Source organism: Gekko japonicus, unplaced genomic scaffold (genome assembly GCF_001447785.1).
Source record: "Gekko japonicus isolate JY-2015 unplaced genomic scaffold, Gekko_japonicus_V1.1 scaffold692, whole genome shotgun sequence".
Taxonomy (NCBI): Eukaryota; Metazoa; Chordata; class Lepidosauria; order Squamata; family Gekkonidae; genus Gekko; species Gekko japonicus.
In genome coordinates, this window is record NW_015169194.1 from 628290 (window position 1) to 642424 (window position 14135).

General features: G+C 44.5%; 2 protein-coding genes across 2 annotated transcripts in view; both read right to left on the reverse strand.

The window, feature by feature from the left end:
- The window catches only part of CDO1 (cysteine dioxygenase type 1), a 37295-nt gene extending 35182 nt beyond the window's left edge, over positions 1–2113 (reverse strand). Inside the window, exon 1 of the mRNA XM_015416298.1 lies at positions 1855–2113. Coding sequence (XP_015271784.1) covers positions 1855–2033 — 179 coding nt within the window. The 5' untranslated portion in view covers positions 2034–2113. The remainder of the gene's footprint in view (positions 1–1854) is intronic.
- Positions 2114–7727: 5614 nt separating this feature from the next.
- ATG12 (autophagy related 12) lies at positions 7728–14075 on the reverse strand. The gene is made up of 4 exons (XM_015416300.1): positions 13918–14075; positions 11815–11951; positions 11170–11232; positions 7728–8736 (listed from the first exon to the last, which is right to left on the reverse strand). Exons 1-4 carry the CDS (start codon positions 14072–14074, stop codon positions 8677–8679), a joined length of 417 nt encoding a protein of 138 aa, XP_015271786.1. The 5' UTR covers position 14075; the 3' UTR covers positions 7728–8676.
- Positions 14076–14135: the final 60 nt, after the last annotated feature.

Genomic DNA, 14135 nt, shown 5'->3' on the forward strand with positions numbered 1-14135 from the left:
GCCAGTGGGATCACACCCAGGGAGTCCGCATGCAGCCCGTGGCAAACCATTTGCCAGTAGGTCGTCCCAGGTACTTTTTTAATGCACATCTTCGGCGGGACACTACAGGTTCGCCATGGGTGCGCTACGCCTCCCAAATGTTCCGGTGTGATCGCGCCCGGAAAGTCCGCGGGACTATCGTGCCTTCAGCGCAGCAAATGCTCCGTGGGAATGGGGCCTTTGTTTACTTCATCTATACCTCAGCTTTCTCCCCAATGGGGACCCAAAGCAGCTTATGTCAGTCTCCTCTTTTCCATTGGTCCCTCACAACCTTGTGAGATAGGCTAGGCTAGGAGTTATGGTTGGCCCAAGGTCACCCAGTAAGGTTTCATGGTAGGGTGGGGGTTCAAACCTGATTCTCCCAGACCCTAGTATGATGCTCTAGCCACTACACCACAGTGATGCACTGTCCGTTGATGCTCATGTGGTGATCGCCATCTGGGAGACTGGGGCCAATCCCCCTCCTTTAAAAGGCTGACTGTGTCAATACCCCCTCTCCCCAAGTGCAGTACTGGCCCAGGTACTTCTCATGCAATCTAGGACCTCCAGCTGGAAAGGGGATTCTTGCAGCAGCCTGGATCCTCACCCATGCAACAGCAGCTGGTTTCAGGCAGCAACTCCACAGGACTACTTGGATATTTGAATCAGGCCTCACTCGGGATCACAGATAGGAGGAAAGAATCAGGAATAGTTGGGAGGAGGAATTAGAAGCAATAACAGTTATTTGGTGGTCAGTGGGAAATACAAGGGTGTACTCATGGGAGTTTTGGAACTGAGCAACCACCAGGGTCCCCTTTTCTGTGCCAACAACCTGGATATGTGAATACAGGAAAAGAGAAAGAAGGAATACATCACACCAACTTCACATTGGGGTGGGGGGACTGCTACCACCACACAACTATGGTGACCCCTGAAAAAGAAGCCACACCTTCTTTTTCCTCTGGGATTCATAGGCCATGCCTTTCTAACTACTGGTTTAGGCTGGGTTTCCCCCCCAGATTTTCCCGACATATCTTATTTTTGCACTGTGTTTCTATCTCAAGTGCATTCTTCAAGTACCAGGCACTTTTTAAACAAAAAATTAAAAATTGAGGTAAAGGAATCGTCTTTTTAATTGCAAGGGGGGAAAAAAATCAGAAAATCGAAGTTTAACAGATTCAACTCTAGCTCCAAGAAAAGGATAGACAAACAGGGCAGGGAGAAGGGAGCCAGAGCAATGCAACTTGCCAGTAAGAGCACACTATCAAGAGCTTCCAGAAGGGCAGAAGAGCTGGACCGGGAAAGCGGCCGCCAGACGTCCCACCGGCAGCCGAGGCACCCTGCCTGCGTGGAAGCTTCCTCCCACTGGTCAGTCTCGGAGTCCTGCCAAACACGCCTTCTCTTGGGCACTGAGCTCTCCAGCTGTTTCCAAGGGGCTCCATTCATCCTAAAGTCCCCAGTCAGCTTCAGGGCTCCCATCACTCCAAACATCATTTTTAACTACTCAACCCAATTTTGATCAAGGGTCTAGTAACGGAGCTGCTTTCTGGATAGAGCATCTGACAGCTATCAAGACACATCATATATTGTAGCTGCATTTTTATGAAAACGGCAGATTCATTTCAAGTGACCCGAGTACCAAAACTCAGTTTGTAACGCGTCAAAAACATCCACGCACAGTGCACAAAGAGCTTTGGAAAAGACTAGGCTGAACTTTACTGTTAAGAACTGCGCAAGGAACGCAAGCCGTCTCCACGAAAATCCTATCTACCGAAGGGGTATTTTAACAAAGCCGATTCGCCTGCAAACAGAGCCTGAGAAGAGAGCCGTTTTTACCTGAACTGGTCAAACTGGGCATATTTGGTCCACTCTTCGGGGTTACTGTCGTAAGATTCCATTGCGTTTTGCACTTCTGCCACATTGACTTTATCGCCAGAAAACAACTGATGCAGGATCTCGATCAGCTCTTCTAACGTCTGCGGTTTCCATACTTCTGTCTGCACGGGCTGATCCATAACTCACTTGCCTCCCTCCAGACGGAGAACACTTCAAGCCGAAGAAAAACTGCGCCGCGCCCTCCTGCCCACAGCCGCCTTCTTCCACAGCCGGCAGCTTCTCTTCCCTCTATTTATCTCCTGGAGTTACACTGGGAATGTACCAAGTGCCCAAGGAGGAATGAGGGAGGCTCCACCAAGCCGCTTCAGCTGGCTATAGGCGCCTGTGGCACGGTGGAAAAAAGGACACCCCCACCCTCTCAGTCAAATAGCTTGCGTAGAGCTTTGGCAAAGCCCCTCGCCTTTTCAAGGTGGGGCGTCTGCGCGGCTTTCTTCTCGCTTCCCTGCGCTGTTCCTTAAACGGCCCTGGAGTAAATCTCCGCTCGGCAGTGCTTTGGAATCCCCCCCCACACACACACACACCAAGAAAATAAGGGTTCGTGAAGGCTTCTTGGTCAAGTAAAAACATTTATCCCAGTCGTTTGGAAATTGCACTCTGGGCACTTTGCCCTTACCAAGGATGGGCGGGTGCACAGGCCGTTTAAAATTAATCTCCCTCGCTGTAATCTGCAATTCGGGGCAAATGGCGTAACAGTGCGATCCTTCCTAAAAGCATTGCCTTCAAACAGTCTAGAAGGGTGAATTTCTGTTTGGGATTTAAGTCTAAACCACCATTCGAAGTCAGGATGCAACCCAGATGCTTAGACAGGGACCACCAGTCAGCCTTTTTTAACCACCCTGGTAACAGTCCAGTGGATAAAGACAAATGGATGATAAAAAATAATCCCTCTTCCTTCTTCAAGGCAGGCATTTCAGCAGTGTAGGAATGATTTTATGTATTTACATTATTTACACCCTTTTTCTCTCCATTGGGGACACAAGCCAGTGTACAATAGCACCCCTCCCTCCTTTTTATTCTCAAAATCATCTGAGGCAGGTTTATTTATTAGATGCCCTGACCTGGATGGCCCAGGCTAGCCTGGGGTCCTCAGATCTTGGAAGCTAAGCAGGGTCAACCTTGGCAAGTATTTGGATGGGAGACCTAGGGTCCAGACACAGAGGCAGGCAATGGCAAACCACCTATGAACAGTCTCTTGCCTCAAAAACAAGTCTAGTTTGCCACCTACTGGTGCATAACACTGAAGAGTTAGATGAATTTCTGGCTGCCAAACGATCTTAGGATCTCCTGGCTGTACTATATACAATCCCATGATAATTATTAGATTTTGTTTGAGATGCTATTGACCCAAAGGGTTTTGTGGCAACTTACATTAAAATCAATGAGATAAAAAACATAAAACAAGCCACAAATGTAAAATATTAACATTACCATACCACTGTTAAAATAGGCCAAACATGTGGTCACCCTCCAAAGACCAACGTAAACAATTCAGCTTTGCATGCCCTGTGGAAACTAAAGAAGTCCGGCAGGGCACGGGTGTCATCTGAGAGTGCATGCATTGCACAGGGTAGGGGCCGTAACTGAGAAGGCCCTTCTCCTGGTGACAGCTAACCGAGCCAGCTTGGGGTCAGGCATCTGCAAGAGACCCCTAGATGATGACCAAAGGGAGCAGGGGTGTGTGTGTGTTGTAACAGGAGAAGCAGTCCCATAGGTATGAGGGTCCCAGACCATTAAGGGCTTTAAAGGTTAACACCAACAGCTTTAATTGGATCTGAAGACTAATTGGTAGCCAGTGCAACTGCCACCTAATTGGAGTAATATGAGCTGAGAATAACAGGCCCAAGGCCACCCAAGCAAGCTTTTAGGGCAAAGTGGCGGATTCAAAAGCAGGTCCTTGAGATCCTTGTCCAACACTAACCAGTACTATGCATTAGGCATATTGAATATGGAAGGAGCATTACCCCAGAGTTTAGCAAAGTACAAAGAGAGAAGAAAACACACTTTTTATAGAGGCAGAAGCCTTATAACAACCACATTGTATACATTTGTCACACACACACAATGTTTTCATGTTTATGTGTGCCTATTGTGTGTGTGTCTATGCAGCATCTCACCTCAGGGGCGACTTTGCCTGTCACTCTCTCTCAGAGAGTAAGCATTTAAAGGTACACTACTTCTCTCTCTAAGCAAGCAACACAGCTGATGAGATTTTTGCTCATCTCTTTTGTTAGGAGGAGTATGCTGCTTCAGGGAGACTGTCTTAAGCTGCATCCCAGTAAGAGTTTCTCTGTTCTGAAATAGGAAGTGGTGTAGTTTTGGAAGCTAAGCATTGTACACATATATATTACACATTAAACAGTGTTACATTTAACTTGCAAATCAAGTTTGAACCATTCTCACTTCCAGTTTACATATTATGGACTATCATATGGTCACTCAATACTCAACCAAAAACGCAAAGTAAGTATGTTAAATATAAGCTTGAGTGAGATTTAAACACTGTGTTGTTAAAATCACTGTTTTCAAGGGGAAATATAAATGTATGTTTATTCATATAATCCACACCTAAACTGATGATTTTAATAGTTCCTTTTACCTCCCAAGAGTGGGGTATAGCTGTAAAAACTTCAGACCTTCCAGTTGTACAATAAAATCTCAAGGGGCAGCACTGGAAAGAATACAGATCTTTGTGTGAGCTGGTTCCAAATTATACTATAGATTTTGCAAAACTATAGTAACCACAAAAATTTCAGCACTATTACTTAGGATTTGAAGGTGCTACATTTCATACATTACTTGAACACATGAAGCTGCCTTATACTGAATCAGACCCTTGGTCCATCAAAGTCAGTATTGTCTACTCAGACTAGCAATGGCTCTCCAGGGTCTCAGGCTAAAGCCTTTTGCATGACCTGCTGCCTGGTCCTTTTAAGTGGAGATGCCAGGGATTGAACCTGGGACCTTCTGCATGCCAAGCAGAGGCTCCACCACTGAGCCACAGCCCCTCTCCTGTATTTCACAACATTTAAGTTTAATAAATCCCTAACATTAATAATTATTCTTGTTTTCAAATGGTCTTATCTTGGTTTCTCAAGCACATTCTCTGGCTCATTCCACAGTGCTCGCCCCAGCGTTTTGAACTTAGTTCTGAAGATTGTTTCTTCACAACAGCCATACACAGCCATTAGGTCCACCAAGCACAATTCTCAATAACATGCTTTGTTTGGCCAGCAGTTTCTTCAAATAATGGGTTTCTTCAAAATGGGTTTGCACAGTATTTACCTTGTATGTTCTGGAGCAGACCAAGTCCCAAACTTACACACTGCCTCAAATTATACATACAGTTTTAAATAGTTACTGGCATTCCACCTGGATTAATAATAAACTCAGTGGTCTTTATAAAAGTACAAGAAAATGTTTGCGTTTCAAGCTTGAATCATGTGGAATTTGTCTAGTGCAATCAGTCCATGGACAACTATTTGCATTATACTGTGACCTTGGCTGCATGGCTTGATCTATGTGGCTCAGTTTACAATGGTACTGATGTGGAATTCCCCAGTGATATGTTGGTCCATACTCATGTCATGATGCCCTTATTCAAGCCAGCCAACAGAGAAACTATGCTACAGCTAATTAAGTCTAGATCTGGTCAGTATCTGGGTGGGAGACCTCCTCAGAATCCTATGTAAGCCATCTTGAATTCCACAACGGAAGAAAGGTCAGATAAAAAAGAAAATGCCAGATTCGTAACAGTTTCCATAAAGGTAGCTACAGAAATTTTTTGTTTTGCATAATACATTGGACCTTAATAAATCAAAACACAGTTTCTAGGAAATCATTTTAACAATACAACTGCAATGTTGAAAAAAAATTATATCAGCTGATATTAAAATAATTAAGTATAACAATCTAATATTAAAGAAATATTTTGGAAATCAGAAATATCAAAAATGGAGATAAACGAGAGCAAATAAAAGTAGGCTCCACTTGAAAACCAGCATTCCATTGTTGATCAGAGGCAAAAGCTGAATTCCAAGCAGCAAAGTCTTCCCTGAATTGTTATTTCAATTACAGAGGATAAGATGAGCAAAGCTAATGTGTGATCTCTCCCTTCCTCCAAGGTCATTTTGGGTGTTCATAGTTGTTTATTTACCATAATGATTTAAAGAGGAACTAGTAGGTTCCTGTTCAAAAGGACACAAGATGAAAGCCTAAAGGTCAAGAAGACTCTACAAGGGAATCAGGTGCTGAATGTACATGCTGTGGGATCAGTGTATGCTTCAATGCACCAAGCAATGGCAAAAGTTAATATCCCCAGGGACAGAAAATGGATGCCAGGGAGAAGGATGAATGCAGAAGGTGTAAAATAAGAAACTGTTCAAAAAGCACACTTGTGTTTCTGCCATTACACAGGACAGGAAATAAATTCAAGGCTACAAATCTATATTTGAAAGGAGGCACAAGATAGTCATTTTGATTATGCATTGCTCTAAAATGCATTTTCTGTAGTAATTCAAATGCCCTTACTCTTAACTGTACAATCCTAAATATACTTTCCTGGGAGTAAGTCCCATTGAATAGGCCTGAGTAAGATTCTGAGCAGACTTTCTTAGGATTGTTTTTAGTCATGCTGTCCATGAAGAATTATACTCATTGGACTAAACCAAAGTGTAACTCCATAATCCAAACAGCTACTGTAGAAAAGCCTTAAAGCAAACTTGCGTTTACCCAGAACATTTTTACTTTATCAAAACAGCAGGTGCTTCTACTGTCTATTAGAACAGCAGATTCCTATAATTTTGAAATGCCCGCATCATTATAGCGTCCTTTCAATGGGAATGTTGAGTTCTGTTCCCTCCTATATACTTGTGTAAAAAGTCAGTGCAGTAGGATAGTTTCCTTTCCTTTATCCCTTAGAAGCTCCTTGCTACATAGATATTGAGCAGTGAAATTGTTTAAATCTGTTGCTTAAGGGACATAAGGACTGAAATAAAACTTGCAACTAACTTTACGATCCCCATCACTCAACAAAAAGAGTATTACCTCTGACACAGATAATCCAGGCCGAAATTGTTTAAACCTGTTGCTTAAGGGACATAGGGACTGAAATAAAATTTGCAACTAACTTTATGATCCCCATCACTCAATAAAAAGGGTATTACCTCTGACACAGATAATCCAGGCCAGTCAGTTAAAAGAGTAATAACGTAACACAATCTAAGAACCTCATAAAAGGGACATTGCAACTGCATATGTGTCAAACCAGACTAACACAAAGAGGTCCTTTCTGAATAAGGTAACCTAGGCTGCGGTCACACGTAACAGAAGCCACACAAGTGAGACGGAAAACAGGCGGCGTTTCCGGGCGCGATCTCACCAGCACATCTGGGAAGCGTAGCACTCCCGTGGCTCAACCGAGGCTTCCAGCCGAAACTGCGTGGCAAAAAACTAGTACCTTGGAGGTACTAGTTTCCGGAAACTGCGGGGCAAGGGCGGGCGTCTGATCGCGTTTCCGGTGGCATTCGGCGCCCGCCCATGTCCCCTTGCAAATAAGGTGTGGTTTTTTTGTCCAAGTCTCTGTGGATGCGCATGCGCACCCAACGGAGCATGCACATTTGTCACGTACACAAAAATAAAAAACAGTTTGCCGCGGAGCGCGCTTCTTCGTTGCGCGCCGGCTTGTACTGTGATCGGCACCTCTCCCTTGCCATGGAACCTCCACGGTACCTCCACAGGAGGTCTGATCGCGTAACTGCGCAGTAGTTTGCCCCAGGGCAAACAGCCACGCTTCTCCTCTGCAGTTTCCTGCCCGTGTGACCGGGGCCTTAATATACCTTACCTTTTATAACCACAGAAGAGTTGGCATTTAACCTGGCGGAAGAAAAGCTCTGAAAAGGCACGGGATTGTCAAAAAATAAGAATATGATGGCAAAAATCTTATAGCAGCAATACTAAAAAACTGAGATGAGGAAGCACAATGAGCATGAGTCACTGGCAGCAGGATAGTATAATACTCATATTCAGTCTCTGACCATAGATTTCAGAACACCAAATGTTTTCATAGTGATACAAGTAACCATACAGCAATAATTTGAACATATTATATTAGAAAGCAAGCACAGGTTGCCCAGAATGTAAAAACCTTCAAATGGTTGGCCAAAGGCCTTTTTTCTTTAAATAGCAGAACACTCCCACCCCCTACATGCCATATCACAAATTGTATTCAGACAAAGTTTGCAATCTGAGGGAGAGGGAGGGGTGCTAACTGAAATACAATTCCAAACTCTTATGAGTGCAAGGAACCAGAAACTGGAACGTACTGTGCTTCAAACAAGAAGGACAACAGAAAATAGAAATTTTAACTATTGTATCTAAGCTACAGAAACTCCAGTAAGCATTCTTCTGCAAGAAGAGGATATAACTTCCATACAACCTGGTGAATGATGAACTGTGGACTCTTAAGTTAGAACAGCAGTATCTCTTTTCCAGAAAGAAACCTCAGAGTTGTGGAGCATGAAAAAGTAGCTAGCTCAGTTGTTCAAGGGCACAAACACAATTATTTCCACAAAAGAAATAAATTATCAGGCTGAGAAACCTATGTAGTTCTTCTAATCGCCTGCATTGACCTACAGAGAAAACTTGAGGGAGAATAAATTCCATGGGCAACTGTGCCAACATCTCTTCAGTTTGCCCACAGGGAATATCTCTGAAGATTACAGCCCATTTGCTCTCTGACAGTCCTCAGAAATGGCAGGTCTTAATTCATCCCCAGGCTTGAGATTTACAATAATGCAGTACCAGCTTGCCATCACTTCCAAAGCACTGTCAAGGAATCAGGAACAGACAAAAATAAGAGAAAAAAAGTTAAAATAGCAGCAAAGTAAGCAATTTAATGTTCATGCTAATTTAATCCTGATAGAAGCAATGTTTTATTGCTCTACTATGTGGTGACAGCATCCTATTGTTGTTGTTCAGTCGCACAGTCGAGTCCGACTCTTCGCGACCCCATGGACCAGCTCCCGCCAGGCCCTCCTGTCTTCCGCCGTCCTCTGAAGTTGGCTCAATTTCATGTTCGTTGCATTGATGACACTGTCTAACCATCTCATCCTTTGCCGTCCCCGTCTTCTTTGACCTTCATAATAGCATCCTATTCTTTGACCTTCATAATAGCATCCTACTATGAAACTCTATAACAAACAGGGCCCAATATATGATGACTTTACGGTTCTACTGAGGAATAAAACAGGAGTCCAATAGCACCAGGAAAGCATAAGCTTTTGTGAGTCAGGGCTCACCTCAATAGATGCACAGGAGCATACATCCATTAAGCTGGTGCTTCATTGAATACTCGAACATTAAAATTATTAGGTGGGATACCTACTTGATTTTGTCATGATATCTCTCCAGATAATATGGAACATTGAAAAGTTAAGTACTTGCATACTCTCATTATTACTCCCATTATTAATACCACGTTATTACGAATAGTATTGTACTTATTACACAGAAGATGAATTTGGGGGACACCCCCATTTCTGTAACTGCACTGAATCTACATTCTGTATGTTGTCATACTATTTCAGTATAATGTACTTTATTCAATTTTATTTCATACTGTAATTTGATTGTATTTTGTGAAAATACAGAATAAACTATTAATAAAATAATTAAAAAGCTGGTGCTTCATATACACAGTGATGGGGGGGGGGATAAAGAGAAAGGCCAGTTTAAAACATGATCCAATAAACAGAATAATCAGTTCACTCAGATTGGGTGAAATTTATTCCAACAGTTGTTAGATAAGCAATAAAGATGTAACATAAAATATAGAGAAAAATAAGATTCAGTAGGAAGCTTCAAGGAGTATGCGAGAGCAGAGCCTATACTATAGGTCAGTGATGGCAAACCTTTTAGAGACTGCGTGCCTAAACTGCAACCCAAAACCCACTTATTTATCACAAAGTGCCAACACGGCAATTTAACCTGAATACTGAGGCAAAATCAACATTCGAACCACCACCATTTGCAGCATGAAGCAGGGCAGCCTATTCCCCTAGGGTTGCCAACCTCCAGGTGGTGGCTGGAGATCTCCTAGGATTACAACTGATCTCCAGGTGACAGAGACCAGCTCACCTGGAGAAAATGGCTGCTTTGAACAGTGAATTGTATGGCATTATACCCCACTGAAATCCCTCCCTCCCAAACCTGACCATCCTCAGGCTCCACCACCAAAATCTCCAGGTATTTGTCCCTATATTCTCCCCACACTAAGTGTTTTCCTGAATGGGTGAGAACCAGAGCAGAGGGGTTGTGGACTGAAGGGGAATATTCCTGGCAGAGATTTCTAAAACTCCAGGTTGCAAAGTACTTGCAGATTTGGGGAGAGGGGATCCTGTGTAGTGCAGAAACCTCAGCGGGGTATAATGCATGGAGTCCACCCTCCAAAAAAAAACACCATTTCCTCCAGGAAAACTGACCTGTCACCTGGAGACAGGCTGTAATTCAGGAGATCACCTGGCCCCACCTGGAGGTTAGCAACTCTACCACACACACTTCCCCCCTCCTCTTACCATGGTTTCTCAGAACTAACATTCTATGAGGCACAAGGAAGAACAGGGCTCCCTACAACCCAGACAAGAACGCCCTGCCCCTTCCACGGCACATCCCAGGAAGCCACCCCGTTAAAGGGGCAGCAGCAGGACATTTCCCTCGCCAGGCTGCTGGCGCAGACTGAGCCACCCCAGCGCTTCGCCTTGCCGGTCTCTCCCTTACATGAACCCGGTGCCGCCGGTCACCAGGATCCACTTCCCGAAGCCCGGCAGCAGTGCCTCAGCTCCTAAGGGGCGGCTAGACATCGTCCGTGAGACGGTAGTGCCTTCCCCTCCCGCGTATCACTTCCGAGGCAGCTGCCACCACCTACTTCTGCCCTCAGTCCAGTCTGCCCACTTGCCAGTCACTCCCACCCACCTCTGAAGCCACTCTGTGCTGGGGCGACAGCTCGCGTCGCGTGCCCACAGAGAGGGCTCTGAGTGCCGCCTCTGGCACCCGTGCCATAGGTTCACCACCACTGCTATAGGTCCTGTAGTGAATGAGGAACATCTTCTAGTGAAGCTTTCTTATGAAACACTGCCACCTATGGACCAGTTCTTGGAGTATTGAAATATTTAATCTAGACAGGAAGCAATATGGAGTGACCAAACTAGTACAAGTTTTCTTTAACCAACAAAATTAAAACATTTCAAAGCTGAGAATCACCTCATAGAGTGTTCCAACTTCCTGGTCTGGTGAAGGCGAAAAGGACTGATTCACATAAATAAACTGCATGACAAAAAAGAGATACACTGTATCAAATTAAGCATTGTTAGGGTCTAAGCTGAAATCTACATCCAGTGACAAACAAGAGACAACATTTAAACCATCAGAAACCAGAGTTATTCAGCTACTTCAGAAATAACCCAAAAAACCCTTAAATCACATGCATAGCAGTAATTCCAAGAAGTAGTGGGAAGTATTTATAGCACTGTATTTATCCAAAAGGAACACTATTTTTCCAGGCATGCTGTCAGACAAAAGAGGGGAATTATTTTACAGTCACATACAAGTTACAAGTATATACAGCAATAACATTTTTGTGTGTGAATAACATTGGGGAAGATGTCATACTTTTGGGTAAGTATGGTATATACATTCCTAGATGTGCCTTTAAGAGGAAAGTGTGCGTGTGCAAGAGAGAGGTCTTCATGCCTAGTCTGTGGCCTTCCCAGCAGTATCTGGCTGATGGCAACAGCTGGAGAAAGAATGCTGGCCTAAATGGACCTCTGGTCTGAACAAGTGGGGCTCTCTTTATGTTGTTACAGTTCCCCTCAATTTCACATTCAGGAATGAAAAACCATCACATACCAGCTGTTCTGAGGCCATTAACTTGAGAAACTTTTTGATAAAGTCAATTAGCCCCTGGATTGTGCGAGTTCTCTCTACAGTCCATTTCTTGGTCTTCATTATAGGCGTATCTCCAACAGCCTTAAGCAAAACGTCAACTAGAACATAAAGAATACTTCAAATGAAAAACCTGGAAATACACACCAAGGAAAAGAGCAAAGAAAAGTGAGCTAAGGTATTCTGAAAATTGTTTATTTATTGATCTTCATTTTAGGAATGGGCACAAACTCCATTTTTGCAGTTCAGTTTGTGGTTCATGGCTGAACCATGAACCTATACAAACTGGGTCAGTTTACAAACCAAACCAGTTCATATGGGTTTGTGACCCCTGCTTTCTGCTCCCTGCTGCTTTTCATGGGGAGCAGAAAGCAGGAGTTTAAATGGCTCGTTGCTGAACCCAAGGAAGCCCCTTAGAGCAGTTTGCTGCACACAGCCCAGCTGTTTAAGTGGGCTTTCTTGGGCAGCGAGCCCCAGGGACTGGCTGCTCAAGGTGGCAATTTTTAAAAGAAAAACTGGCAATAGGCAAGGGGAGGAAATGGCCGCTGCAGGGATAGGATTAGGGGAAAGATCAGCCATACAGGAAAACACTGATCTTCCCACCCACACAGTAGCCACCCAGGCTTTACTGTGATCTTTCCAGAGTAAAGTTTAGGAAAGATCAGAGAAAAGCCATGGAAATGTCAGGAGGTGCATGAGTGCACCACAATGCTGTGGAGAAGCAAGACAAATAAAACCCTTCCTCAAACCATTAAACCCTGCATGGATAACCTGGGCAGAAATGGTATAAGATAATAAATAAATCAGTAGTAGGAAAGGTACTCTCAAGGATTCAGATTCTTACAGGAAACCACAAGAAAATATTTCATCTAAGGCTTCCAGGCCCCTGCTGAAGCAGGGGACCCCCTGTCATCGATCAGCTGGCCAACAAGGGATGCCTAGCCTCTGGTATTTAGACAAAAAACACTATGGTAAAAAGGAGTCAATCATGGAGTTTTTGCCTAAATATCAGGGTGTCCCCATGTCATTGGCTATGTGATGTTGTTCCTTCCAGTACACACCAGAAGTGGCATTGCCAGCCTAGCCCCCCGCCCCCATTAAGTGGTCTAGCCAATTCTATTATTGTTAACATTGATACCAGAGTCTCAGACAGCAGCCACAGCCTCAAGGTAGAGCACCTGCAGACAGTCCCAGGTTCAAAACCAGCATTTCTACTTAAAACAATGCAAAAAGTGAAATGGTCTGAACTCAGGAAAAGGAAGTTTCAGATGTTCAGGTGTAAATACTCACTATGTAGTGTCTGAACCTGGCACCTTCTTCATGCAAGGTGTGTACCCAACCACTGAGTCATGAAATGATGGGCAGTGAAGAGTTCTAGGGATAATTCAAGTGGCAAGCTGCAGCTGATAAGAACATAAGAGAAGCCAATGCTGGATCAGGCCAATGGGCCATCTAGTCCACCACTCTTGTCACAGAGTGGCCAAAAATACCAGGTGCCATCAGGAGGTCCAGCTGTGGGGCCAGAGAAATCGGATGAGATCTGTTTAGGGACTTGAAAGCCCCCCTGACTTTGGAATCATGTCACCTCTTCACCATCTAGGTGCCTGAAGTAAGTAACTCTGCCATGGAGAAAAACATCCTGCGCCTTTAACAGAGGCCTAATGTATAGAACTCCTGCCAACCTAGCAGTTTGAAAGCAAGAAATTGCAAGTAAATAGGTACCACTTCGGTGGGAAGGTAACAGCGTTCCGTGCGCCTTGGTGTTTAGACATGCCGGCCACATGACCACGGAAACGTCTTCGGACAGCGCTGGGTCTTCGGCTTTGAAACGGAGATGAGCACCGCAACCCTAGAGTCGGATTCGACTGGCTTTCGAGCAAGGGAACCTTTACCTTTTAATGTGTAGAAATGGCCCATACAAGCTTTTCATAGCAGGAGGTAAACAGCATCTCATTAAGCCTGTTAAACGGGCAGGATGATTTTCTCCAGGCCAGTGAGCATTCCTCTCAGCCACCCACAGCCCCACCACGCCAAATGCTGCTCCCTTTTCGGCCACCGCCACTTTACTTTTCTTTTTCGTGTCCCCAGCAGGTTCCTCAGACACCGGGGAAACAGCTAAGGCGGGAGCCGGCTCCAGCACCCCTACCGCAGCCCCTCCACCTTCCGAGATCTCGACCCCCTCCTGAGGCGACACGGAAACCTGTTCTTCCGTTACGTCCGACATGATGTACAAAGAACGGAAGTGACATTGGCACCCCCCGGGCCCCAGCTTTATAAACTCGGGC